This window comes from Gadus morhua, chromosome 4, assembly GCF_902167405.1.
Source record: "Gadus morhua chromosome 4, gadMor3.0, whole genome shotgun sequence".
NCBI classification, from domain to species: domain Eukaryota; kingdom Metazoa; phylum Chordata; class Actinopteri; order Gadiformes; family Gadidae; genus Gadus; species Gadus morhua.
Window position 1 is genome coordinate 10,926,960 of NC_044051.1, and position 26,251 is coordinate 10,953,210.

Here is a 26,251-nt window from a genome sequence, read left to right on the forward strand (position 1 = left end):
AAGGCCACTTCATATTTGATGTTTGTCAATAGAATGTAAATGAAATAATGCTCATAATTTCATAGGATCACCGTAATCACAGAAAAGGGGAAACAACATGCAGCTTTTATGGGAAATGACACACTCTCACTTCCACCCCTGATACAGAAGGTAGCTGATGCATCTGAATAGATCAAAATTATGTTTATTCAAACGTACAATTGCATCTGGAATAAAATCGTTTGTTGTGCTATTTGAACTAACCCTGGGCTGCCTCAAATCAGAGCAAAGCCAAGGTGTATTTGGAAGGCAACCAAAAACACTTTGAAAAATAAAACTCTATGAGGAGAGAAAATACTGAATATGATGTGTGTGTAATGCTATGTACATCACTGTTTATACCACAATGAATCAAAGATGTTTGGTTGTTTCTGGATTCTGTCCTGTAGTGACCGCCTGGGAACTGGCAGGTTTGCACCCTTTAGGGTACTTGAGATGAGATAGAGCTTTTTATTCAGCATTGCAAGTGCTCCTGACCAGTTTACACAAACAGCTTGCCTATAGAGGCGAATCGCTGACTACTGATGTATCGTCAGTAGTGTCTACCTGACTGGTTTAGACCAAGAGGGCTACAATTTATATTTATAAAAATATTGTACAGAAAGCTTTGTTTCAATAAAACCATAGCACTGAGAATATAATTGATTGTATTGAAAGAAACATTTGAATATGTCATTTTTTTAAGTGACCCCCCAGAGAATGCTGTGGTAAGCTTCGCATTGCATCTTTCATATTTATTAAATATCACTATTAAGGTCAAAGGAATGTATCTTCAATTCTACTATAGATGTGTTGTAAGAAAAAAACGGTAACTATAAATAATCTATTTTCTTATCAAGAAACACTGTACCTAGCAATTTACTTATAATCTTAAATTACTTGCATGGGCCATGACAAAATAAAATAAATTGAATGAATAACAACTTTTCCAATGTTTGCCTCTTTTGTAGTATCTAAGATTGCTGTGCTAAAGTGAAAAGCTAAAGTGGTTCCAGAATTCCCTGAATGGATTGATTTGAGGATGGGATCGTTTTTATTTTTTTAATTGAAGGAAGACCTGAAGTCTTGCAGGTTTATGAATAAAGAATTGTTTTAGGTACTGCCATCTACTGTCATTAAATACAATTGCATATTATTTCATGTCAGACTCTGGAGATATGTAGCCGCTCAAACGTCATTGTCTTTTTGGTGACCTCTCCATTTGAATCATGTTGCTCACATATCACTTTAGATGGAGCCCTTTATACATTTCGTCCAAAAGGATAAGACCGGGAACACAATTATGAACTTTGTCTTGGTGGATGCAATTGTCAAATGCGTTGTTGTAATTACACAAACGCCTTTAGGTATCGGCTGGAATCCTTACATCAGTAGGCCTAAAGTGAAATCATTAGTATAAACATTGGGTTATGCATTTTTTGTCATAATAAAATATATATTTTTGTCAAAAGTATTTGCCTCTAGATTTCGAGGACATTGTTATTTTTGCTTTTGTGAAAAATATTTTATTTAACTCAATGATCCAAGATAAAGCTATTTCCATAATTTGTTTGGGTTGCAGTTGATTCAAGCATGGTTCCGCTTTCATCAAATAAATGGCAACAGACCGATGCATACTCCGTGTGTATGTATCTTGCTTACATCAGCAATGCCAATGTAAATGTAATATGTTTAAAAACAATTATTACTATATGTAATAACCAGTTATGACAATTTCCATCGACTATTCGTGTAGTGCAATTTTTGGTTTGTTATGAACGCATCGTCGTTACGTCACAACCCGGGGTTTCCACTCGAAATTGCAACCTTGTGAGATGAACTCGACACCGTCATGGCTGAGGCCGGTTGTCTTAAGACTATTTACTAATATGTCATATTTTTACAGTCGTGGTTAGTCAACGAACCCATTTTTGTGTTTACAGCCGGTTAAAGCCACAAAGGACCGTACTTTGTGTGCTTGGAGGCCTTAATTCCGAAGCACCGTGAGAATTTACATTTTGAAATTGTTTGGGTCTGCTCTCCCTCACGGGGAGCTAGCAGGCTATTTAGCCATCCCTAGCTAGTAAAAGAAAACAAGAAAGGGGGTATTGAAGTCGGGCAAAGGATCCAGACTGGCTGCCTGTAGGGGTTTTCAGGTAACTTCCCTCACCCGACAGCGTGTTATAAAAAATGAATATTATTCCAATGTCCACGGGAGATCGCTCTACGTCTAGTTGAGACGAGTACGAATTTTATTTAGGATTTAAGGCGAAAAACATCGGGAAACCAGTTGTGAAAAGTGAGCAGCTGATGAAAACAACGCTTGGTATCGGTACGGCTAACTCCGTGAAGTGTAGCATGGTTTCGTCCACAGCCAGCACGGCAATGTGCGAGAACTATGTTTGTGTATGCATGCTAACTAGTCTGGAGTGTGGTCCTTTTTAACGCATTTCGAGTGGTGGGTCTTTACTTTACTTTTCGCTAGCTGCTGTCCGCGCTTTCGCCTATAGTTTGTCTGGCATCGTTATAAGCACATAGCTCCATGCTTGACTTACGGACTGTCACAACTGATGTTCATAGTAGCGGGCATGGATCGAGACTGGTTATATGTGATGTGGTGAACATCGCACACGGGTCCCCCATAACAATTTGAGCAAATGCTACAGAACGGCACCAGATGTTTATGCACTTTTAAGCGTTTCCGGGCGATAGACAAATATTTCAAACTCGGAAGTCCAGGCAAGACGCACACTATATGGACGTGGTGTGATTTAGCTGTGGTGGACCGAATATATTCTGTCTGGAAAAGTGTTAGGCTGTGTCATATCCAAGTTGCGGAATAGCATGCGTGGGTCGCAGAGCGTATGCTAACGACCGCGCTCGGCTGTGCCTTCATAAATTACAGTCGCCCCGCCAATAGCCGCCAGCTCGCGTCGTTAGCCGATGCTAGCTAAGGTAGCTTTACAACGTTAGCTGCCGTTGTAAATCTAGACTTGAAGCAAGTGTATCGCTGTCGAGGAAGTAAATAGTATTGTAATGTGTGCTCGTGCTGTCGACCATCAAGTTCAACATGATTAGACTTCTTTTGTCGGTGTTTTACCACTATTAAGATTGTTGCACAACCTTCCTGCGAAACGCTTTAAGAGCATTGTCTGGGAAAGCGCGTGATTAAACGCTCAAGTTGTGCAGGCCTCGTCAGGCCTTTGCGGCCAGGAAACCGATGGGTTTGTTATACAATGTACAGTTGAATGTACACAGGGACACGGGACTGGATGGATGGGTTTCCATCAGCGATGTAGAGCATATCGTCAACGAGGCCTGAACCTAAACGCTGAATTGACAAGGGTTTTTATTGTACGGTTTTAAGATATTTTAAATGTCTTAGATTATTGATTGGGATTGTCTGTTTTCCTAAAGTTCGCTTGAATGCACAGAGGTTTTTTAGCTAAAAACAAACGTTTCAAAGAAACGAATTGACCGAAAATACGGCAAATAGTTCAATCAGAACTACTATTGATTTGGGTATGGACATCCTATGATCATTTATACATTGTTAACCTTATTTTGCAGACCTAAATATGGCTGGGCGAAGTGAAGATGACAGTGTAAGCAACAGCAGTGGGGAATCAAGGTAAGATCATTTGACTAAACTGTAAAAGTACAATTAGACCGTTATATTCCTGCCACATGTGATGATTCATTAGGGGGATGTACCTGCCATTTGTTCATGTTATTTTTTTTAGCTTTGTAGAATTATGACATGTGTTCGTTATATACCATTCGTACACCTATTACAGAGGGCATTTGATGGATCTTTATTCAGACACTGGCACACCTTAATGTAAATAGAATGGAAAACAAAACAATTATATAATAGTTTAAACGTCTACCCAAATTCGTACATTTTAGTATGTCTACATATTTAAAAAAAAAAAAAAAACGGGTTCAAATACAGATTATGGCTGTGATGTTCGTATTTTAATGTGTCTTTGGCTATGAAGAAAATGTTGAATATTTAATAAGTTGATCAGAACCAACTGTGGAGTAGAGCAGTTACTAGTCTGGAAGAATTTAGTTGGATGCCATTTGTATACAGCAATAACATGTAGCCTGTCTCCCACATCACTTATGATCTATGTAGTATCTATGACAATGCTGACTATTGGACTATACAAATAGCTTGACTTCTACCTGTGAGCTCTGGATGACTTTAAATCTATGGTCCAAGTCGGACACTATCAGCCACCAATCAGATGTTATACTTATTATGATAAACACGTTAAAATTATGGTTTTACCAATTTATTCTGCTTATCTTTTGCATAGCTGACGGAATTGTACAGGAATCAAGACATGGGCATACAAGTAATAGTTAAAATGTCCTGCTCTATGAGAAAAACATGCCTTCTTTACTTACTTGTAGTAGATGATCGGCCTTCAAAGAAAATGTGTATAATTTGTTATTTTTATTGTATTGTTTTTGTATTGTTCACACAGTAATTCCGATGATGAATCTGGTAGTGGATCAGGCTCAGCATCGGGCTCTGGTTCCAGTTCTAGCTCCAGTTCAAGCAGCAGTACCCATTCAGGCAGCAGTAACTCAGGAAGTGGCTCAGACAGTGGCAGCCAATCAGATTCTGACTCGGGAAAATCCAAGGAGAAGACTGAAGCACCAAACATTGATGGAGCAGATGTAGGTCAAAGTCTCTCTAAACTTCAGAGTCAAACAATGCATTAAGATGGACACTATTTCTCATTCCACCATGGTTGCATACCTGCATAGGAATAAAATGGAATGTTAACATAGTCACTTTTATTATGACGTGTTATGCCGTCCCTATCATTATTTGTATTATTATTTTTGAATATACCGTTTCAATATATTGATACAGTTGAACTTCTTTTGCAACAGTTTTGGAAGTCCAACCCGAGCATCCTGGCAGTGCAAAGGTCCGCTATGCTCAGGAAACAGCAACTTCATCAGCAGCACCAGCAGCAAAGCTCTTCAAATAGTGGATCTGATCAGGCATGTTACTTCGTCCATTACTTATATGTAACACACTGCATGGCCAGCAATAAGCCGGTAGTGGATGCTTTGATCAGTTTGAAGATATTGATAAAACAATCAATAAATAACTGGTACATTTATAACATGCAGAATTGTAATAAGGCTGCGCTGGGTAACACGTGGTGGGTGTCCAAGCAGTGGGTCTTCCTCCTTGTAGTTTTGATGCGTCTCTGGTAATGGTTTAAGCCAACATCACAGGAGGCAAAATGTTAAAATCTAAAAAATATATCACCCATGTAAATTGCCAGAACCACAAAAAACCTGTTCGGTGCATTCTTAATTCATGCATTCTTCATCAAACGAGGCTTGTTATTAATATGCTTATCTTTAACAGGACTCCTCAAGTAGTGATTCAGACTCGTCGAGTGGATCCAAGAAAAGACACAATTCCGGCTCAGATTCGGGGTCTGGGTCCAACTCTGGTAGCGGATCTGGATCCGATACATCAGGAGATGGGGAGAAGAGTGAGGAAACGGCATCCGACTATGAGCCAAGTACCAAAGTGAAGAGCAGGCGTCCCCCAGCAAAGTGAGTTTAGGTTTAATGGCCGGCTGGTTGTAGCCTGGTCCTACTACACTCTCGTACTTCTTTTCATTTGCACAGAGAGTCTGGACCTACTCTATTGACAAACATTAACTCACATGAAGGCGGGTGTCTGTTGAAGTTTAAAACTATTGGATCTGCCCAGTCCCACTCTGGATCTGCCATAACCAATCGCTAACGTTTGGCCGGCAATCACGTTGCACGCAGGCTGTAAACAAACCAAACACCGTGCGTGAAGAGGTCCGTCGACGAGAGCTGACTTTTAATCTCATTGTTCTTAGCCACTCCCTCTGTTTTCTGATTGGACGCAGAAAATTTGGACGGAGAAAATCCACTAACATACCGCTGACCCTAACGTAGTACTGAAGGGAAATTAAAATTGAGCGGAAGTACTTGGGCGGGCGGAGCCAGGCTAGGCTAGTTAGGGCCTATGGCACAGTCTCTCTTCATTCACTCAGTGGTCCACTTTGACGTGGTATCAACTGGTTGGAATGTCTCAGAAAAATGTCCCGGCTCCTGTACTTGTATGATAGTCTTGGTACAGTCATCTTGCTAAAGATGTTATCCTGACCCAAGTTACTTTTTGATTCGCATTCCACTCAAATGATGCAATGCAATCTCTGTTTGTAAGAGTTGTGTTGATATTATAACCTACCTAATGTCCCTTTTTCTTTCTTTCTTTTTTCTTATAGAGTGAACGCCAGAAATGGAAAGAAAGCCAGCAACCAGAGGAAAGTCCACAAGGGGTCGTCTTCAGACGACGACGACGATTACAAGAAGGCCATGTCGGCCGGCCCCAGGCGGCAGGCCACGGTCAACGTCAGCTACAAGGAGGACGACGAGCAGAAGACGGACTCGGACGACCTGGTGGAGGTGCTGGGAGAGGACGTACCCCAGCCGGAGGAGGACGAGTTTGAGACCTTGGAACGAGTGATGGAGAGCCGGATAGGCAGGAAAGGAGGTGAGAAAAGAACCCCGTCTACCCACTGTGTTTACTGTGTGAAGGCTTGAAGAGCACTGCCGCGATGTTCATTTCCTCGCGTGGATGAAATCATCAGATTAACCATTGCAAACCGCTTTCTTTCTTCACAGCCACGGGTGGAACTACTACGGTTTATGCCATCGAAGCGGACGGGGACCCCAATGCCAACTTTGATCCCAGCAAAGAGGCGGGCGAGACGCAGTACCTGATGAAGTGGAAGAACTGGTCGCACATCCACAACACCTGGGAGACCGAGGACTCCCTGAAGCTGCAGAACGTCAAGGGCATGAAGAAACTGGACAACTTCATGAAAAAGGATCACGAGAAGAAGAGATGGTGAGTTCTGAACACACAAAAATGGGACTAACCTTTAGAGAGAGCTGAAACGTGAATGATGTCATTTTCATTTTACACCCCTTCGTTTTTTCATTCTGCGTACGTCAGTTCTTGCAAGGGCTTTCAAATGCTTGTTGCCACATTAAACTGTGTTAGGAACACCCTAGATGAGAGTTTGTCGAAAGAGGCCATGGGCCTAAAGGATGTTTCAAGCGGCATTCCGGGAAGAATGATGGCAAATAGCATGGCATTTGATAATGTCGCGGTATCAATTCTAGATCAAATGGAGGTCCACCCATTAGGGCTGTCCAGTTCGCATTGGTCGGACAATCGCTGGTGTTCCTTCCTTATGGAAAAAAAGCACTTCTTAATCCCTTGTTTACACAGGCGGGAGGGACAAATGTTGTTAAAATTATTATTTATTCATTCAAATGATATTCAAGGCTCTGTAATTTCTGTTTGAATAATGCTATGGTTTAATAGACTATAAGACCTGTAAGACAGGAAGACAAAACAGGTTAGGCTTGATATGTGTACACATCAGAATTTGAAACTTGGTCCGAATCGCAGTGCCAGCCATTATTTTAAACACGGAACAAAACCTAAAATCAAATCGTCCGTCATCTGTTGTCTGGTTGCATATTGTCAGAAAACATGTATATGACACGATTTCAGTCAAATACAGTGCTTGGATAAACCATTTGCTATGTTGTGTCCATCTGCAGAAAGGTACCAACAGTGAGGCAACAGTCGTGTGTGTGTGTGTGTGTGTGTGTGTGTGTGTGTGTGTGTGTGTGTGTGTGTGTGTGTGTGTGTGTGTGTGTGTGTGTGTGTGTGTGTGTGTGTGTGTGTGTGTGTGTGTGTGTGTGTGTGTGATGTTCAGGCTTTATTACTTTAAGTGATAATGAGAGGGAGAGAGACTTGTGTAGAGAGCTATGCCTGTTGCAGACTGGGACGCCTGTTGCCTGTAGTGATGTTGAGTCTGCATCAACTCGGTCTGGAAACTGATTGGGACCTAACTCAATTAGGACTTTATGTTCATGTGAGCGTTTTTCCGTATGTTAATGCACTCTCCTTGTTCTTGAACTCCCAAGAGGCACGGAGACTCCCGGATGCTATAGAAATGCAATATTAAACAAAATGCATGTGCGTAACGAAGCATGTGCCCCAATGTAATTTCTTACATTGATTCAATGAATGCATACCGATTCATATTTTTGTGTGCATTCATTTTGAAAGATTACTCATTACTCAGTGATTTAATGTTTTTTACTTTTACCATGAAGCTGAAGTCTCCCTGTTAGACTCTTTTAATTAAAGTGTAATAAAGTGGTAAACAATATCAGCCTGCATGGGAAGTCAAGATGAGGGACTGGGATATCCCCTTCTGGGAGGCAGTCTTTAACTTTAAGGCCTACCTAGGAATGCTTCTTGTTTAGATGCCATATATTTAAAATAATTTACACAACCATATGAGGTTTCCATGGTTGGTTTGTTTAAATGTAGCTAATTCAAGGAACCTAACTAGAACGCATCCGGTTCTTACCGGCGTACCCTTTTCAGTACTTCATCAGGGCAGGAGCAGTGTGAAGAAAGGAGATGCTGTTAGATTATCAGCCAACTCCAAATTAAAAGACAGATAAAAATTGATCTACCTATACCACGGCCACAGTGGACAAAGTGCCCCAAAAACTCCCATTCCAGTCGTGAGTTTTCAACAGAGTGAAAGACTTTTGAATATAACACCTCTGCAGCAACCTCATCCGCTCGTAACTAGCATATTTCAGTCTACAACAACTGCAGTTAGAGCGAGGCTTGAAATCAAAAAGGCGGTAGTAGGGATGTTAACCGATGACCGGTTGACCGAATCAACGTTAACCGATCAATCCTGTCGCTTGTCGGTTAAAAACAATTGGGGTCAGTGTGGACTGTGTTTTAGTTTCACTTCACACAAAAAGATGATCAGATGAGGTGACCTTTTGGAAGTTGGACGTCTCTAGCCCACTTTAATTTCTCCGCAAGACTTAATTATTCCCGCATGCGAGCGGCGGAGAATATGATCTCTTAATTATTAAGGACAGTAGACTAAACATTATAAGACTACAGTTCCAAGATCTTTTTGTGTGAAGTGAAAAAAATTATCCCTCGCGCTCAATTTTTCCGTCTCCTCCAAACTAAACAAGCGGCGTCTCTTCTGAGCTGTCTTTTTCTTAAATGAGCCGCGGCAATGTTTCAAATAAGCTCCTAACGCTGCCCTCTTCCGATTGGCCTCTGATGAATCGCCCCTGGTGAATCGCCCCTGGTGAATGGTCGGTCAAGAATATTTTACATTTTCGCCATCCCTAGTCGGCAGAAGAGGAAAGAATGGAACTAGAAAATGCATTTCCTGCAGAAAATGCATTAGTGAGGTTGAAAATATGTTTTAATAAAGACACATAGATGAAGACATAAAGAAACGTGAAATGGCTCAAATCAAGTGAAGGGACTTGAACAGAGTTCGAAAGTCTAAATGGAGTAAACAATGTAAACATGCGCGCCATTTAAAAAATAAATTAAATGGTTTGAAACAAATTAAGTGACAGCTGAATTCAAAGCGTAAAGCATTGCTAAAAATACATAAATGTAAAAGGAATTTAACTGAAGAATCTGAAAGGTCAAATGTATTGCAGTGCACTGCTAAAAAACCTGGAAGCTGAAATCAAAAATTGACGCAGAATTGCATTATCTGAAGAAGCAAAGTGCGGAAATACATTGTTACAACAGCTGGAAGCTCAAATGTAATGCTGGAAGATGGTAGTAGTAGTAGATGCACAAACGATATGCCTTATGAAAGGTATGGTATTAATTGATGTTTGTAGAAAGAATTGTAATGCTCCCGCCTAACGTAGTCCCATTTAGCGGGAAAATCACCCAATCTGGCAACACTGCCTGCATCATCGTAAATCAATGAGACCAACTGAAAATAAGACAACATAGAACTTAAACTGTGATTTTGAAAAAAGTATCGAAATTCTTTTTCCAGATTATTGAAGATACAAGTGTGTTGATTTGTTGAACCTTTGAACGAAGGTTAACGATAGAATATTGACCAATGTACGAAGTCTGAAGTAGTAAGTGTCAGAGAATGGGCGGACGGCTCCGCCGTCCTCCCATTGACCTCCATTGTAAAAAATAGTATTTTTAAAGTAGAATATCATAAAAAGTATAAAATATTTAAAAAATCTGTAAAGAAGCGTGGGATTCAAAGCTAATATGAACATTTTAAAATTGGAACGGCGTCTCTAGGTGAAAAATGTAGGAAGGAGATTGGTCCCAAAGTTTCTAGAGAATAAGAAAAAAGAGAATAAAACTGAAGGAGAACAATAGTTGAGCACTGCATGTAGCACTCGCCTAACTACACTTTTGCACGAACAAAAGTGTTTTGTTTTTTTTATTATAAAAAATTGAATACGCAATGCATTGGAACATGGTGTCTCATGTACTGTCATTTCCTTATGCTCAGGATAAAGGCGGCCTCCCCAGAGGATGTGGAGTATTTCAACTGTCAGCAGGAACTCATGGATGATCTTCACTCTCAGTACCAGCTGGTAGAAAGAATTATCGGTGGGACATTGTTTCATACACATTTATGACCGTTGCGGGGGATGATGTATTCCTTGACATTTCAATTCCTTTTCTTCATTTTTAACAGGGCATTCAAACCAAAAATCTGCAGCTGGCTATCCAGATTATTTGTGCAAGTGGCAGGGCCTGTCCTACTCTGAATGTAGCTGGGAGGACGGAGCCCTCATCGGCAGGAAGTTTCAGAAGTGTATAGACGACTACCTGAGAAGAAACCATTCCAAAAACATTCCTTTCAGAGAGTGCAAAGTAAGGGCTCTTCTCAATCCCTCTCCTCCTAGTGGTTTATCAATGGTGATTGTCTGTATTTTCCAGAATTGTATTTAAAATTCCTGATTTCAAATATGCTCAACTGTCTGTACTTGTTTAGAAAACCCTTTGGATAACAGCGTTCTCTTTCCAGGTGCTCAAACAGAGGCCGAGGTTTAGCGCTATGAAGAAGCAGCCATCCTATATAGGAGGGGATGGACTGGAGCTCAGAGACTATCAGTTTGACAGCTTGAACTGGATGGCCCACTCGTGGTGCAAGTACGATGATTTCATTAATTTCTATTAGCACATGTCCTTACTTCCCTTTAATATGCCTTCAGTTGCATGACTTTAAGTAGATCGCAATCAGTATGTTTCTCTTCCGGCAATTACGATGCTTTAACTGAACTGTTTACGTTCGTTACGGTTTGGTTAGAACAGATATTTTAGAACTTGCATGAGTGGTCCTATCAGACCAGGTTTCCTTGCAAAACCACTCTGGATTTCACGCCCCACTAATTTGGTTAGTTCATGTTGAAGGGTATCATGTAAAGCTTGGGCAATCAATCAGTTGATCGACAAATGAGTAAATGAGTGTGTGGGAATTTTTGGGCAAATTTGTATGCAAGAGAATTGTGGTTCTCATGTTGATGGCAATCGTGCCACACAAATTGAGAAGGTGCTAGTGGCGTGTCATGTGCTGAGTGTACAACACAACGGGTGGATGTCTCCCAGCGTCCTCGCTAACGCTTGTACTCCTTCACCTGTTTCCCGATCCTTTCCAGAGGCAACAGTTGCATCCTCGCTGATGAGATGGGCTTGGGGAAGACGATCCAGACAATCAGCTTCCTTAGCTACATGTTCCATGAACACCAGCTGTACGGGCCCTTCCTACTCGTGGTGCCTCTGTCCACGTTGGTCTCATGGCAAAGGGAAATTCAACTCTGGGCTCCAATGATGAACGTCGTGGTCTATCTCGGAGACATCAGCAGTAGAAACATGGTATGTCCAAAGTTCATGACGTCAATGTTTTTTTTGACTGTGCTTACAATTATTTGATCAAGATCAGGCCATTCAGCAGATGCTTTCCTCAAGATATAGAACCCGTAATGCCTGCGCTTCCACTATGGTGCATCTTCGTCAAAATCATTGATGTTGGTGCAGACATCGTTTAATCAATTGGGTGTATCAAATTTGGTCGTTGCATTAATGACCATACGGGATTTTGGCTGAACCTTTTTGTTTTGGCTTTCAGCCATATTGAGAGAGGGCGTAAATACAACTGAATTAAAGTTAATGAATTTCAGTTTTATAAGAAGTGTCTATGATCATTTTTAGATAAACAGTATATTTAATGAGGCTAATTAAGAGTTTTGGTGGTTATAGATCCGAACCCATGAATGGATGCACCCCCAGAACAAGAGGCTGAAATTCAACATCCTGCTCACGACGTATGAGATCCTCCTGAAAGACAAGGTGGGTGCAAATATTCTAAATCCTTTTCCACACTGCACACTGTGGTTTGCCTCACAAATGGCCCATTAGACGGCTCGCCAAGGCCGTTGACTTTCCGTTTTTTAATTGCTGTCTTTCCGTCCCGCCAGTCCTTCCTGGGCTGTGTGAACTGGGCCTTCATCGGTGTGGATGAGGCTCACCGGCTGAAGAACGACGACTCGCTCCTCTACAAAACCATGATGGACTTCAAATCCAACCACAGGCTGCTGATTACTGGAACGCCCCTGCAGAACTCTCTGAAGGAGCTCTGGTCCCTGCTGCACTTCATCATGCCCGAAAAGTAGGGCATCGTCTCATTGTCTCAGAGCGGAGGCCATGTTTATAAGATGATCGTTTGTGAGCACGTCAAGGGCCCTGAGTGAACCATTCCCTCCTCTGTACCCAGGTTCCATTCCTGGGAGATTTTCGATGAGGACCATGGCAAGGGGCGCGACGCTGGATACACCAGTCTTCACAAGGAGCTGGAGCCCTTCCTACTGCGGAGAGTCAAGAAAGACGTGGAGAAATCCCTGCCTGCAAAAGTAGAGCAAATCCTCCGGGTTGAGATGAGCGCCATCCAGAAGCAGTACTATAAGTAAGGGCGCATTTGACACAACCCTGATGTCATATACAACAAGTCGCCTTAACACGTCCAACCCAATTCTTGCTGACGCTTGAACCGGCCCTCTCAGCGGCAATGGCTAACGGGACCCTTTTTAATAGGTTCCGGACATTGTTTTGGATTTGGTTTCATATTTTTGATTCAACATGTGTTAATTAAAGGACATGGGGACAACAGTGATTTGGTTTTGCTAACGGCAGCTCAATTGTCTTTACTTTTTGCAGTGTTGATGTAAACATGTGATCAATAGCCTTATCATATTGGACGGGGCCAAAGGCATGAAAACTAGTATGATGAACTGGTGCTTGAATGTATTATACATAGTGGAACAAAATGGGAGCACATGTTCACGATTGTTTGTGTGTGATCAGGTGGATCCTGACCAGGAACTACAAGGCCCTCAGTAAAGGCGTGAAGGGCAGCACCTCAGGATTCCTCAACATCGTGATGGAGCTCAAGAAGTGCTGTAACCACTGCTACCTTATCAAGTCCCCCGACGACACCGAGTTCTACAGCCGGGCCGAGTCCCTACAGGTATGAGTGTGGTGTTGCAGAAAATATACACGGGCTCTTGTGTGCCATTAATAACAAGAACAGATAAGGGACATCAATAATTAACATAATCTTGAGTCCAGAGTTGAACATCAATCTCAATTCAGCGTATTTGATCAAATTGTTGGCGCTTGCTGATCCGTGTGGTGTTGATGAACCGTCCTGGCATCTCTCTTCTGACCCGCAGCACTTGATCAGAAGCAGCGGTAAGCTGGTTCTGCTGGACAAGTTGCTGGTACGTCTCAAGGAGCGTGGCCACCGCGTGCTCATCTTCTCTCAGATGGTTCGGATGCTGGACATCCTGGCCGAGTACCTGAAGAGCCGACAGTTTCTGTTCCAGGTGTGTGTGTGTGTGTGTGTGTGTGTGTGTTTGCGCGTTTTGGCTGGAGCTGATCATGTTTTTCTAAGCTGTGTGTGTGTGTGTGTGTGTGTGTGTGTGTGTGTGTGTGTACTGATCCTTATTCTAAAAGTATGTTTTTTTCCTTCGCAGAGATTAGATGGCTCCATAAAGGGAGAGATAAGGAAGCAGGCCTTGGACCATTTCAACGCTGAGGGGTCAGAGGTCGGTCAACACGCAAAGCACGCAGGGACACAAAAGGTTCAGGTTCTCGCCATGTGCTCTAAACACCTCCCCCCCCCCCCCTCCCAGGATTTCTGCTTCCTGCTGTCGACCCGGGCCGGGGGCCTGGGCATCAACCTGGCCTCGGCCGACACGGTGGTCATCTTCGACTCGGACTGGAACCCCCAGAACGACCTCCAGGCCCAGGCTAGGGCCCACCGCATCGGGCAGAAGAGACAGGTAGGCACCGGTCTGAACCTGTGTGTCTGTCTGAACCTCTGTGTGTCTGTCTGTCTGTGTGTGTCTGTGTCTGTCTGCGTGTGTCTGTGTCTGTCTGTGTCTGTCTGTGTCTGTCTGAGTGTGTCTGTCTGTCTGCATGTGTCTGTCTGCGCGTGTCTGTCTGCGTGTGTGTCCGTGTGTGTGTCCGTGTGTGTCCGTGTGTGTTAATAAGATCCTACACGTCTTCAGGTGAACATCTATCGCCTGGTGACGAGGAGTTCGGTGGAGGAGGAGATCATCGAGCGGGCGAAGAAGAAGATGGTGTTGGACCACCTGGTCATCCAGAGGATGGACACCACGGGGAAGACGGTTCTCCACACCGGGGCTGCCCCCTCGAGGTAACGCATCGCCCCGGGGTAGACTCACGCCGAGCAGTCCATCCCTTCTGTAGCGGGTATGGTGCTGCCGATGGCCCGTGGTTATCGCCCGTCAGCCAGCCTTGTGGCGGAGGCATGTCCTCTCGGTGGATGGGTGCCTCCGTTGTGGCACGGCGTGATAAGGTGTTGAGTTCGGAGCAGAGAAGAACGGACCCAACCTGGTTAAAAATATAGGATTCTACACCAGTTTGTTTCTAAATGACAGTACTTTAGTGACAATTACAATTAGGGCATTTAGCAGACGCTTTTATCCAAAGCGACTTACATCGGTTAATACACACATTGACACACCGATGGCAGAGTCAACCATGCAAGGCGACAGCCAGGTCGTCAGGATCAGTAAGGGTTTTGCTCAGGGGCACACTCAGCTAGGAGGAGCTGGGGATCGAATTAGGAACCTTTCGGTTACAAGACAAACTGCTCTACCTACTGAGCTAAGCTGACCACTGACGTAGTGGCGTAACATAATGGTGTAGACTACTATTTTGAAGATCATGGTAGACATCCTAACATGTTTATATCAAGATATATCATGAAACATGAAAACCTTCACCTCATGGTTGTGCTTGATTTCACTTGGAGAATCCAAAGTGATGCCAATATGATAGTCCAACACGTGTTCTTGGTTTACCATGGTTTGGTACGCAGCAGTTCCAATTGTATTTATTTATGCATGTTTTCATTTTTTCCTGTTGCATGCAGTGCTACTCCTTACAACAAGGAGGAGCTGTCCGCCATCTTGAAGTTCGGGGCCGAAGAGCTATTTAAGGAGCCCGAAGGCGAGGAGCAAGATCCTCTGGTTGGCATTGATTTACCCCGCGCACCAACACCCTCATCGTCCTCAACAGGGCAATGACGTCATACTACTGTTACAGTATCTGTACAGTATCGACTAACCATGTCTAACGACTCGCGCTGTAGGAGATGGACATCGATGAGATCTTGAAAAGGGCCGAGACCAGGGACAACGACCCCGGCCCCTCCACCGTGGGGGAGGAGCTGCTCTCGCAGTTCAAGGTGAGTTTCATGGTTCTCCGAGTCATTCTCCTGTCACTCTCCTGTCACTCTCTTATGTTTTGATCAGGGCTGCATATATAAGTCCAAAAAGGAGAGTTGTGATTTTCTTCCCCGATGTTGTGATTGTGATCATTCATTGCGATGAAACAGGTCAGCGATTCACTTTGCCAATCTGGACATCAGGCCAAATTGTTTAGTTTCCTATGGTTGGCAGCCATGATTCATTAGACCGCGCATTAATTATATTTTAGCGCATTAGCAGACACTTTTGTCCAAAGCGACAACCGTCCATTCAGACGGTCACTCACCGACAGCACTGTCAACCACGCACGAAGAGTGCCAGCTCGTTGGAGGCAGTTAGGGTTAGGTTTCCTGCTAAGGGACACTCTTGACACTCTGCTAGGAGGAGCCGGGGATCGCACCACGTAATCTGATGTATTGTATTGCAGGTCATTTGAGGTCTGGAAGCTTTCGGTGGCGTTGTTCAATGGGCTTTTTCTTGTGTAATCCGACAGGTGGCTAACTTCTCTATGATGGAGGAGGAGGAGATAGACTCTGAGCGCAGCATGAGGAGCTGGGACGACATCATCCCAGAGGAGCAGAGGAGGAGGATGGAGGAGGAAGAGCGGCAGAAGGAGCTGGAGGAGATATATCTGCTGCCGCGCATGAGGAATTGTGTAAAGCCGGTGCGACAAATGGGTTCTATTTATTCCTAAATGTCGGAAATCCGAAATGCCATATGCAATAACTAATATTTCACTATCGAGTATGCTGTGTCTTAAGATCAATCTGTGTATTGAAAGAAAAAGCAAACACACTGCGTGTCCCTTGACCACACACTTCCTAGCTGCAACGGTTCTTCTCTGATCAGAAGTTTGTTGTTTGGGGTTGCCAGAACAGCTTCAATGGTAACGAAAGCCGGAGAAGCAGGAACCGAAGGTACTCTGGCTCTGACAGCGACTCGACGTCCGATCGTAAGAAGCCAAAGAAACGAGGGCGGCCTCGCACTATTCCACGGGAAAACATCAAGGGGTTCAGCGACGCCGAGATCCGGAGGTAAGCTCTGCGTTCAGTAACCCACCGGCCAGCATTCGCGTGCAACCCATCCCTCACACACTTAGGAATAATCTCAATCTTTCTCAATATATTACAGATTTGTCAAGAGCTATAAAAAGTTTGGAGGACCGCTGGAAAGGTGAGTTGAGGTTCATTTTGTTCACGTTCTGTTCAGTCTTTGTGTCTCCAGACGATAATCACTTGTTTTCCTCAGGCTGGATGCGATCGCTCGCGACGCGGAGCTCGTCGACAAATCGGAACAGGACCTGAAGCGTCTGGCGGAGACCGTGCACAACGGCTGCGTGCGCACGCTCCGGGAGAACCCCTGCGAACAGGAGAAGAACTCTGGTAAGTTAACCCCTCGTCCTACTCGTTTTTTAAACACGCACACTCGCCGACCCTCGGTGTAAATGTTCTGTATATTGAGGAGGCCCCTGTAATGTCGTTCCACTCAGGAGGACGGCGAGGCAAGGTAAAAGGACCAACGTTCAGGATCTCTGGCGTGCAGGTGAACGCCAAGCTGGTGATTTCGCATGAAGAGGAGCTGGCTCCGCTCCATAAGGCCATTCCGTCGGACCCAGAGGACAGGAAGAAGTAACTATATTTGATTATGTATAAATATTTATGTGCTGGCATCCTTTGATACATTGCGTAAAACCAGCTGACTCAAATTCATACAGTATTCAACACAGAATCACAGCGTTAAGCCCGTTGTGTTGGATAGCTGCAGTGAGAAGTCCAACTCTGAAGCAACAGCTACGGTCTCAAAAGTCCCAAAAATTATCTTGGGCCGTTTGACGTTTTCATTCACTTGTTCCTCTATCTTGCTTTGTGAGTGGTCTGTCCTAACGCCAGTATCGGAGTATCGAATGTTAATCCAGTTAAAGCATGCTCTTAAAATGTTCAATTCGGATCAGATCTTGTCAAATGCATCTTGAATATTAAGTGTGGTTGTGTCTTCAAAGGTACATGATTCCGTGCCATTCGAAGGCCGCACACTTCGACATCGAGTGGGGCAAGGAGGACGACTCCAGCCTCCTCATAGGAATCTACGAGTACGGCTACGGCAGCTGGGAGATGATCAAGATGGACCCAGACCTCAACCTCACGCATAAGGTACGTGCCACGGTCCCCGGTGCAGACGGTTCATTGATTCACACCAAAAACATGGATGGATGGTCCTGGTCAAATCCCCTTCTTCTGGGAGGTCTATGTCGCATAAGAGAAGTGTTTATTTTTATTTTTTATAAAAAACTTGAATAATGTCAGGTTAGTTAGTACTTAAAAAGGCTCCTTTTAAGGTGGCCTGGTGGACCTACTTGTGTGTATTGCCAAACGTGGGAACATGCGGAGGGAATACACATCTCTATTCTCCGATTTTCCGCACCTTCTCTGAATACTGGCCAAATCTCGTGGGACGTCCACTTGTGAAGACGGAAATTAGGTTGCAAGGCGTATTGGTGTCTCTCGGCACCGGTTATTGACGCCTCTCTAATGAACTTTCCGGTTATCTCTTTAATGTCCACCTAGGTAGATTGATGTCAACGCGTAACTCATGCATACTAAACTCCTCCATCCCTTACAGCTTCTTCCAGACGACCCTGACAAGAAACCCCAGGCCAAACAGCTGCAAACGAGAGCAGACTACCTCATTAAATTACTAAGCAAAGACCTGGCGAAAAAAGAAGCACAAAGACACGCAGGGACGGTGAGTGGAAGTGGAAAGCGCTGACTTGTACCTACTTGGACTCGTTGACCCCTGACGTGCATCTGTGTGGATTCTGTTGTTTGGGTTGTGGTGGTGTGATTCTGTTAACTGTTCGACGTCACATACCCCCAATGCATCAGAGTTGTGTGGACAGTCACAGGCCAGAATTGGCACGGTGTCAAAATAATAAAAGGCTACTTGAAAGTGGCAATTTTTATAAAGTCAATGTGGTTATGCTGTCCGTCATTTGAACTGCATCCTCAGAACACTGCAGGGCAGGTCCTGCAAAGAAAGCTGCTCTGCTATCCCTTATTCACTTTGTATAAAGATGCCTTTTAAGAAAAGCGGTTTATGTTGCGTTCATAAAGTATGGCAAGAAGTGGAAGTGAAAGCATACCCATATTTGAATGGGAATTGAAGAACTATGCAGGACAGGTGGAGCAGCCTATGGGTTAACTCAGGTACCATGGTCTGGTGGTTTTGCATGCAACCAAATTCATTGGCATGTATGTGGGAGAGACAGGGTGCCAAAGAGAGGCTGAAACAGAAGGGGCCCTTTTTAAAATGATAGGGGGATTTTTATTTTGATATAGCTGTTGTATGTTACTTTATAACAAGTGACACTATCAAATATAAGTATAAACAGCCATAAATTAAAGGAAAAACGGTATTTGGACTTCACAAGTCCTTTGATTTGGAGAAGAACACTGCGAGTGCTGCAGGTGCTGCAAAAGCAATGTCTGCTGGTTCACTCGTGCTCTGCAACCCCGCAGTGTAAGACGTGGAAGCACAGCCTGGCCAGCCTATGAGGCAGAAGTTCCCTCCCATGGATGGAAGTCTGAGAATCATGGTTCTGGTTGCTGTTTTTTTTTAAATGTGTAGGCCAATTCGAGGAAGAAGAAACCGAGGAGCAAGAAGAACAAGGCTCTGAAGGCCAGCAAGGTGCCGGAGGTGGTTAAGAGTCCGTCCTCAGACCCCCCTTCGGACGCCCGATCGGAGCACGAGGCCGAGGAGGAGAAGGTAACACTGGTCCACACAGGCCTTTAACTGACCACCTGATTGTGATTATCATAATTTGAATCAAAAGTTTTTTTATTATATTAGGCGTTTTTTATTTACTGCCACTATATGCTCCAGGCATAAGTTCCCTACATTTGAAATGCCAAGTTGCAATGATATTAGTAATATTGTAAGGACGTTATTTTTAGCTTTGCTGGAAATTCCCATGCTAGTGTATTCAAAAACACTTTTCTATTTTTGCACATCTAGTTTTGCTCATCTTTTACCAACACAGCAGAATTTAGTTTAGTCGTTGTGCCTGAATTTAGTTATATACAGAGGCAGCCAGCAAATACAGACCAGCTTATTCATGCTATTTTAGCTTCCTCCATTCAAACAAAAGGATTCCATTTCCTTTTTGATAGGCTCTTCAAATAAGTAGACATCGGAAACTGTGTGCTTTGGGCTTTAGATCAGTGTTTTCCAACCTTTGGTACGTTGGGGTAGTGCATGTGTTTCATGGGATTTTATTCTTGAACTGGTCCAATTTTCAATCATCTCAAAAATAATATAGATAATGGAAGATAATCGTGTTATGAGCATAATTATGGACCCTTCCTATCCACTCCCACTGGCCTTCTTGCAGTAGTAATTCTGTATAAAGTGGGCGTTTGCACTCGTTGCTCAGCCACTGCCTGTAAATGTATAGTTTTCTTTACCATTTGCATCCAAGGCGGTCCGGGAATGTTCTGGACCGCCATTGAGTCGTGCACCCAAAGTCAAAGGGTTGAGCCCCGCTGCTCTAGAGCACCCCCCCCCCTGACGTCATTGTGGTCTCTTCCAGGAGGTAGCCGCGGTGAAGCCCCCTCCGAGGCGAGCCCGGACGGAGCGGGTGACGGTGAAGGAGGAGCCCGAGCTGGACTCCCCCTCCTCCCCCTCGGAGGACAGGGAGGTCGGCGAGCTGGAGGTCAGGAAGGAGGTCAAGAAGGAGAAGAAGGAGGAGAGCCGGGACGTCAAGGAGAAAAAGGAGCCAAAGGAGAAGAAGGAGGTGAAGCCGCTGGAGGCGGTCTGCAAGCAGGAGGAGGACCTGGAGAAGGTACGGCGGTGGTGGAGGCTGTGGATGGTTGAGTTAACATGAGATAAGCGCTCCTTCAAAAGCGAATGTATTGAGACGTGAAGGGCAATGCTACAAGCTGACTTCACTCTGCGGGAGCGCGGGTTGCATTGGCGCGTGTCAAAAATTGTTGTATAACTGGTGATCATATGGTATAAACACATGGTTTTATTATAAATCCTTATTGACATATATTCATATAACTCCTGGACAATGAGTTCCGTGTAAGAGTAGAAACCATGAGTAGGTTTCGTTGACCGATGGTTCCCCTTCGGGCCGTCCCCCACTCGCAGCAGAACGACGTGAAGATGGAGATACGAGAAAAGGCCAAGAAGCTGGCGGACACGCCGGTCCACATCACAGCCGGCGGGGAGCCCGTGCCCATCTCTGAGGAGTCGGAGGAGCTGGACCAGAAGACCTTCAGCGTGGTACGTTCTGCGTGGTCACCGGAACACGTTCGGGACTCTTGCTGTGCGCGCGTGTACATTGACGGTGTGGAGAGACGTCTGTCGGAACGGGAGGATCCCAGACGTATTCATACGATGTGGTTCTCCTCCGTCCTGCTGCAGTGTAAGGAGAGGATGCGGCCGGTGAAGGCGGCTCTGAAGCAGCTGGACCGGCCGGAGAAGGGCCTCTCAGAGCGGGAGCAGCTGGAGCACACCAGACAGTGCCTCATCAAGATCGGAGACCACATCACCGAGTGTCTCAAGGAGTATTCCAACCCCGAGCTGGTCAAACAGTGGAGGAAGTGAGTGGACCGGTAATTTTAAGGACATGTCGGTCCCTCATGCTTGGTGTTTACAGCCACCGTTTATGTTGTATCTGTGTACTCCTCGGAAAAAAATCGATCAATATGTAAAAACAATGACTGTTGCTATTTTGAGATATATATATGTAGCTATCTATAAAGATACATATCTATTAGATAGATATCGATATATGATTTAGATCTATAAATAGATATCGATACTGATAGTAATACCTTTTCAACTTTGGCTTCACAAGACTAAAAGTTGCCTCATGCAAGTTCTTAAACCACTATGTAATCTAGTGGTCATGCAACAGTTACAAATTGAGTGTTTCAACAGCACAGGAACTGACAACAGTTCCATCTAGCCACACTCAAATGGCAATTAAAACCAAATTAAACAAAGAATATCTGTTTTAATTGGAGGCGAATCAGTGAGTGTTGGTTAGCAGGACGATAATTAGCATTTTGGAACAACTAGATCGTAAAATCTGTTAGTTTTTTAAACTCTGGAAAGAAAATGCATGATGATGTTGTGTTCCTCACTTTGTTAATGTTTGCAAATCGGCACAGCCTAATGAGACCTACAAGTTTGCATCATGCAAACCTGTCAAAACGTGTTGCCTAATGCTATTCTTTGTTTCAACAGAAACTTGTGGATTTTTGTCTCAAAATTCACCGAATTTGATGCAAGGAAATTGCACAAACTTTACAAACATGCAATCAAGAAAAGGCAAGAAAATGCCCAGGTATGTGAAATGGGTCACACAATGGCTCATATTGAAAATATTCCTTTTGACAATACAAAGTATTTTAATGCTGTATAATAGCATAGTATGATAACAGAGTGGATACATTGTTCTTAAAACCTAATACCCTGCCAGTGTTATCCCCAAGCTACAACACAACGATGAAATCCCGTCAGCCAATGGTTCCCCTCTTCTCACACAATCCCTCTCTCCTATTCCCCGACAGGCTGCGGACCAGAACACGAGCGGCGTCACCCCCTATGGCTTCAAACATTCAGGTACTCCATCGTTACTCCTCCTCCTCCTACTACATCACACTCCTCACAACAACATACTGAACAGCACACGTCAATAAGCGTTTTTACACTGCCAAATATGCCGGTCTTATTTGAAACCGGCATTTCCAGCGAGTTTACGCTGACTGTGGTAATATACCGGCTTGATTTCGCACCCTATGTTCCCTCTCGAACCCTACACATATCGGGCCTGTCATTTTCATGTAAATGCGATTAGACGGCATCGAGGTACCAGGGACGGGACTTGGGTAGGGGTGTTGATGGCGCAGCGACATCAACGCAAGTGGTTCTAACTGGAGAGACGGGGAAATCGAGCGAGCTTTGCAAAAAAAATAAAAACATTCCGAGTATTGAAGTTATTCTTAAGAGGTCTCCAAGTGTATAGGACGGACATGGACACAGGCTGGGTACATTTAAAGGCATAAACGCTGAGGGAAAACATGCGATCAGAAGGGGTACCGTCCAATGCTGGGGGTCGCTGGGCTAACGGCCGGCTCTCCTCGGCCCCGCAGACGTGGAGCGGCTAAAGGACGGCGGGCAGCAGGACGACAGCAGCCGGGACAGCTACAGCTCGGAGCGCCATCAGCCCGCCGGCCGCTACGAGCGCAGCAGCAGCCGGGAGCGCCACGCCACCGACGCCCACCGCAAGAGCTCCGCCGGCGCCGGGGAGTCCCGCAAGAGGCCCTACTCCTCCTTCAGCAACGGCAAGGACCACCGCGACCGGGACCCCTACCGGCCCGACAGCCGGGACCGGGAACGAGACCGGGACCGCGACAGGGACCGGGATCGAGACAGAGACAGAGACCGGGACAGAGACCGGGACAGAGACCGGCAGGAGAGGTGAGGGAACGCAATGCGATGTGTCACCCTGGATTTAGTTTGTTGCCAAAGGGTCAAACGGTCATTATGGCGGGTTTGACAGAACCCGCCATAATGGGTTCTGTCAAAGGTATGTTTTTTTTTTTTTTTAATGTTTGGAAGTGCTCATCGGTCAGAAGCCTAATATGAATATAATAATGCAACTAAAGCTCCCAAACAAATGGTATCTTCATTCTAAAGTTATACAGACCGTATGGTAGGTGGCTTGTCTGGAAGAATAAAGTAAAAGTAACGAATTTGAACTAAATGAGGGCTTCTATCTGGAGAGGGATAGTTGGATCGGTGAGTCCCCGGCTGAACACACAGGTAGGCCTCAATCGTCGCGTCTGCTCCAGCGTCCCCAACACTGACACATGAGCCATAACGTCCCCCTCCCCCCCCCGACAGATACTACAGCGACACTAAGCACAGGAAGACGGAGGATCAGCGCTCGAGCCGAGAACACCCCCACTCGGACCATCGGCAGGGTTCGGACCACCACAAGTCGTCGTCGTCATCCTGGGACTCGTACCGGTACCACTCGGACTGGCAGACGGACCGGCAGGCGGACCGGCAGACGGACCACCGGGCGTCGGCCAGTGGCCCTCGTTCGCCCCGCGACCAGCGCTCGCCCTATGACTCTCGCTCGCCGCTGGGACACCGCTCGCCCTTTGAGTACTCCTCGGACCACAAAAGCACGCCGGAGCATAATTGGAACAGCCGGAAGACATAGTGGAAGCTCCCTCTCCCCCCACACCGGACCCCCCCCCCCCCCCCTCCCCCCCAAGCCGGGTTTACAGCTCCCCTCACACTGGGCTGGTCTAGCAGTAGCCGCAGCAGCCGTAGCCTCCATTGACTCACAAACCCATCCAATGCCTTATGGGACCGGTGGAAGACAACGTACTGAGCACTGTGTGTGTCCGTCAGCTCAGTGTGCGTGTGTGTTTGCGTGCGTGCGTGTGTGTGTGTGCGTGGCGCTCTCCACTCACTCAACGCTGTGCTACCTTTATTACAGAGACTTGCGGGGCGGGGGAGTGGACAAGGCAGCAGATATAGATGCATATTTTTGTATTTAAAAGACTTCGAAGCTGAGCTGTAATGGAGGTGTTGCAGCAGGCGGCCAAGGTTGTTATTTTTTTTTGTTATTTTTATAAAGTTGGACATTTTCTTTCTTTTTTTACCCTGAAAATGGACGCGATGACCTTGGGTGCTGCCTCACATTCTCTGGCCCTTGACACTGGATTCTGCATTTGACTGTTATTTTTCTTTTACCCCCCTTTCGTGTTTTTTTTTTTTTTAAGTTCCATTTTAATCAAACAACAAATGACTATACAAAGTAAATGATTATGTTTATCAGAGTGATTTACAGATCATGTGTGGAGTTGACTAAAATGATTTTTGGTCTGAAGTTGCTTGGGCTCAAGCTGTCCTGTACCTCATTTACTGTAGTTTTCATTCATTTTTAGTTCTCTATTTTCCTATCTTACGTGAAGTATTTAATTACTAGTACGGAATTTTTGATCATGTGACTTCCATGAATAATCCACTTGTAAATTATTGTTTATAATGAATCAAATGGTCTTTTTCCTCTCAGGCTTTTGGATTTGTTATTGTAATTCAACCTTTATCCATCGACTCAGGCTTTGTTGTCAGTATATCAGTGAGTTTTTGTAGTTACTGTAATGATATTCAGAATGTACCTTTCTGGGAATGGGAAATGATTCCGTTGGTATAGTTCTTTAGCTTTAGTCCTTTTGATTTACCAGTGTCCAGTTCTTGTTATGTTGTGTGTCTACATCAATAAAATGGAAAGAACTGACTTTTTACTAAATCAGTCTGAAGAAACTTGTCTTTAAGAAGAAGACATGTTAAATCTTTTTTTTTCTTTTACAATTTTTTTATTTTCTATGTACCAGTAGTCATCAATCTTCTATGCAGCCAAGTGTATTTCTGGTTAACAGCCCAATTAAGTAAAGTTGCTGTTACAGTTCACACTGTTGTAAATAAATTTGCTCTATATTTCAAATGAATTTACACTGAAAATGCATGAATTTTTAAGATAATTCACTTATATAGTTGTTTATAAAGCCATTAAACTCAAACACTGTACTCGCTTGTAATTCTGTCTGTATCGTTTTGTTTGACAAAATGTTATGTTTCGTAATATATTAACAATATTTTTTCCATCCCCCAGCTACTAAGCTACGCAATTTGATTATCAACCGCAGGCCAAAACAGGTTTTCTTCATGCAGTTTGCACCTTAATTTTTCAATATTTTTTCAGATTCAGTTTATTTTTATTAAATCTTATCGTACAAGTACACGAGTAAAATGCTTAGGCATGGTCTTGGTCTAGTGAGATTTAAGCGTGGGGTGGTGAAAGTAGATGCATGCCCTAGGAGTCGGACTGAACAGGTAGGGCTCGACCATTGTGTCTGCCCAGGCAAGCGTCTCCAACGGGCACCGGAGCATAACAGACTGACTGCTGAGAAGTGGGAAAGGGGTTGGCTGAGGGAGGGATCCAAATTTGGCACAAGTAACGGGAGTGCATGGAGCCATCTTGTTCGGAGTGCAGTCCACTACATGCTGATGGTGGTACTGTGAAACACCGGGAATATATTCCTGGCGTGCGTTAATTTAGGGCCTTACGTCACTAAAAACTTGCATGAGGATATGACTAGCGAGTTTTCATTGGTTCAAGTATCATTGCATCTCTGCATAGTCCCTTGAAGTCAAACCCGTTTGGGATCAGCCGGAAAAGGCCGTCCACTGTAGGACAATGCTCTGCAATTTGAATTCGATGCAAATGGTAGCCTAAATAAATGTCTGCGTGGGTCGACGCGTCTAGCTTGTTTTATATCCATTGTCATTTGCCAGCTTACTTACAAACCAGACAAATAATGTGCAACACGCTTTTACACCTTTAACTTCAATTTGTGATAATTTGCATAAGCCCTCATGATTTGCATGAAAACATAGACAACGTGGTTTACTCATCGCTGATCAA

At 44.5% G+C, this 26,251-nt stretch overlaps 1 protein-coding gene across 5 annotated transcripts; it reads left to right on the forward strand.

The window, feature by feature from the left end:
* Window positions 1-1,830: 1,830 nt before the first annotated feature.
* On the forward strand, window positions 1,831-25,364 carry chd1 (chromodomain helicase DNA binding protein 1). Of its 5 annotated transcripts, none has more exons than XM_030355466.1 (36): window positions 1,831-2,174; window positions 3,589-3,649; window positions 4,515-4,710; window positions 4,930-5,043; window positions 5,420-5,613; window positions 6,321-6,589; window positions 6,721-6,946; window positions 10,449-10,549; window positions 10,638-10,816; window positions 10,971-11,095; window positions 11,602-11,818; window positions 12,203-12,292; window positions 12,421-12,611; window positions 12,717-12,905; window positions 13,304-13,466; window positions 13,672-13,824; window positions 13,975-14,046; window positions 14,134-14,283; window positions 14,512-14,660; window positions 15,402-15,498; window positions 15,621-15,716; window positions 16,232-16,402; window positions 16,612-16,772; window positions 16,870-16,911; window positions 16,987-17,120; window positions 17,228-17,366; window positions 17,738-17,888; window positions 18,358-18,480; window positions 19,363-19,500; window positions 20,324-20,575; window positions 20,887-21,021; window positions 21,163-21,341; window positions 21,991-22,090; window positions 22,317-22,368; window positions 22,899-23,226; window positions 23,653-25,364. In XM_030355466.1, exons 2-36 carry the CDS (start codon window positions 3,597-3,599, stop codon window positions 23,975-23,977), a joined length of 5,454 nt encoding a protein of 1,817 aa, XP_030211326.1. In that variant the 5' UTR covers window positions 1,831-2,174; window positions 3,589-3,596; the 3' UTR covers window positions 23,978-25,364. The 5 variants fall into 5 exon arrangements, with proteins under 5 accessions (XP_030211326.1, XP_030211329.1, XP_030211330.1 ...); XM_030355469.1 differs by having other exon boundaries at window positions 17,231-17,366; XM_030355470.1 differs by having other exon boundaries at window positions 4,539-4,710.
* Window positions 25,365-26,251: the final 887 nt, after the last annotated feature.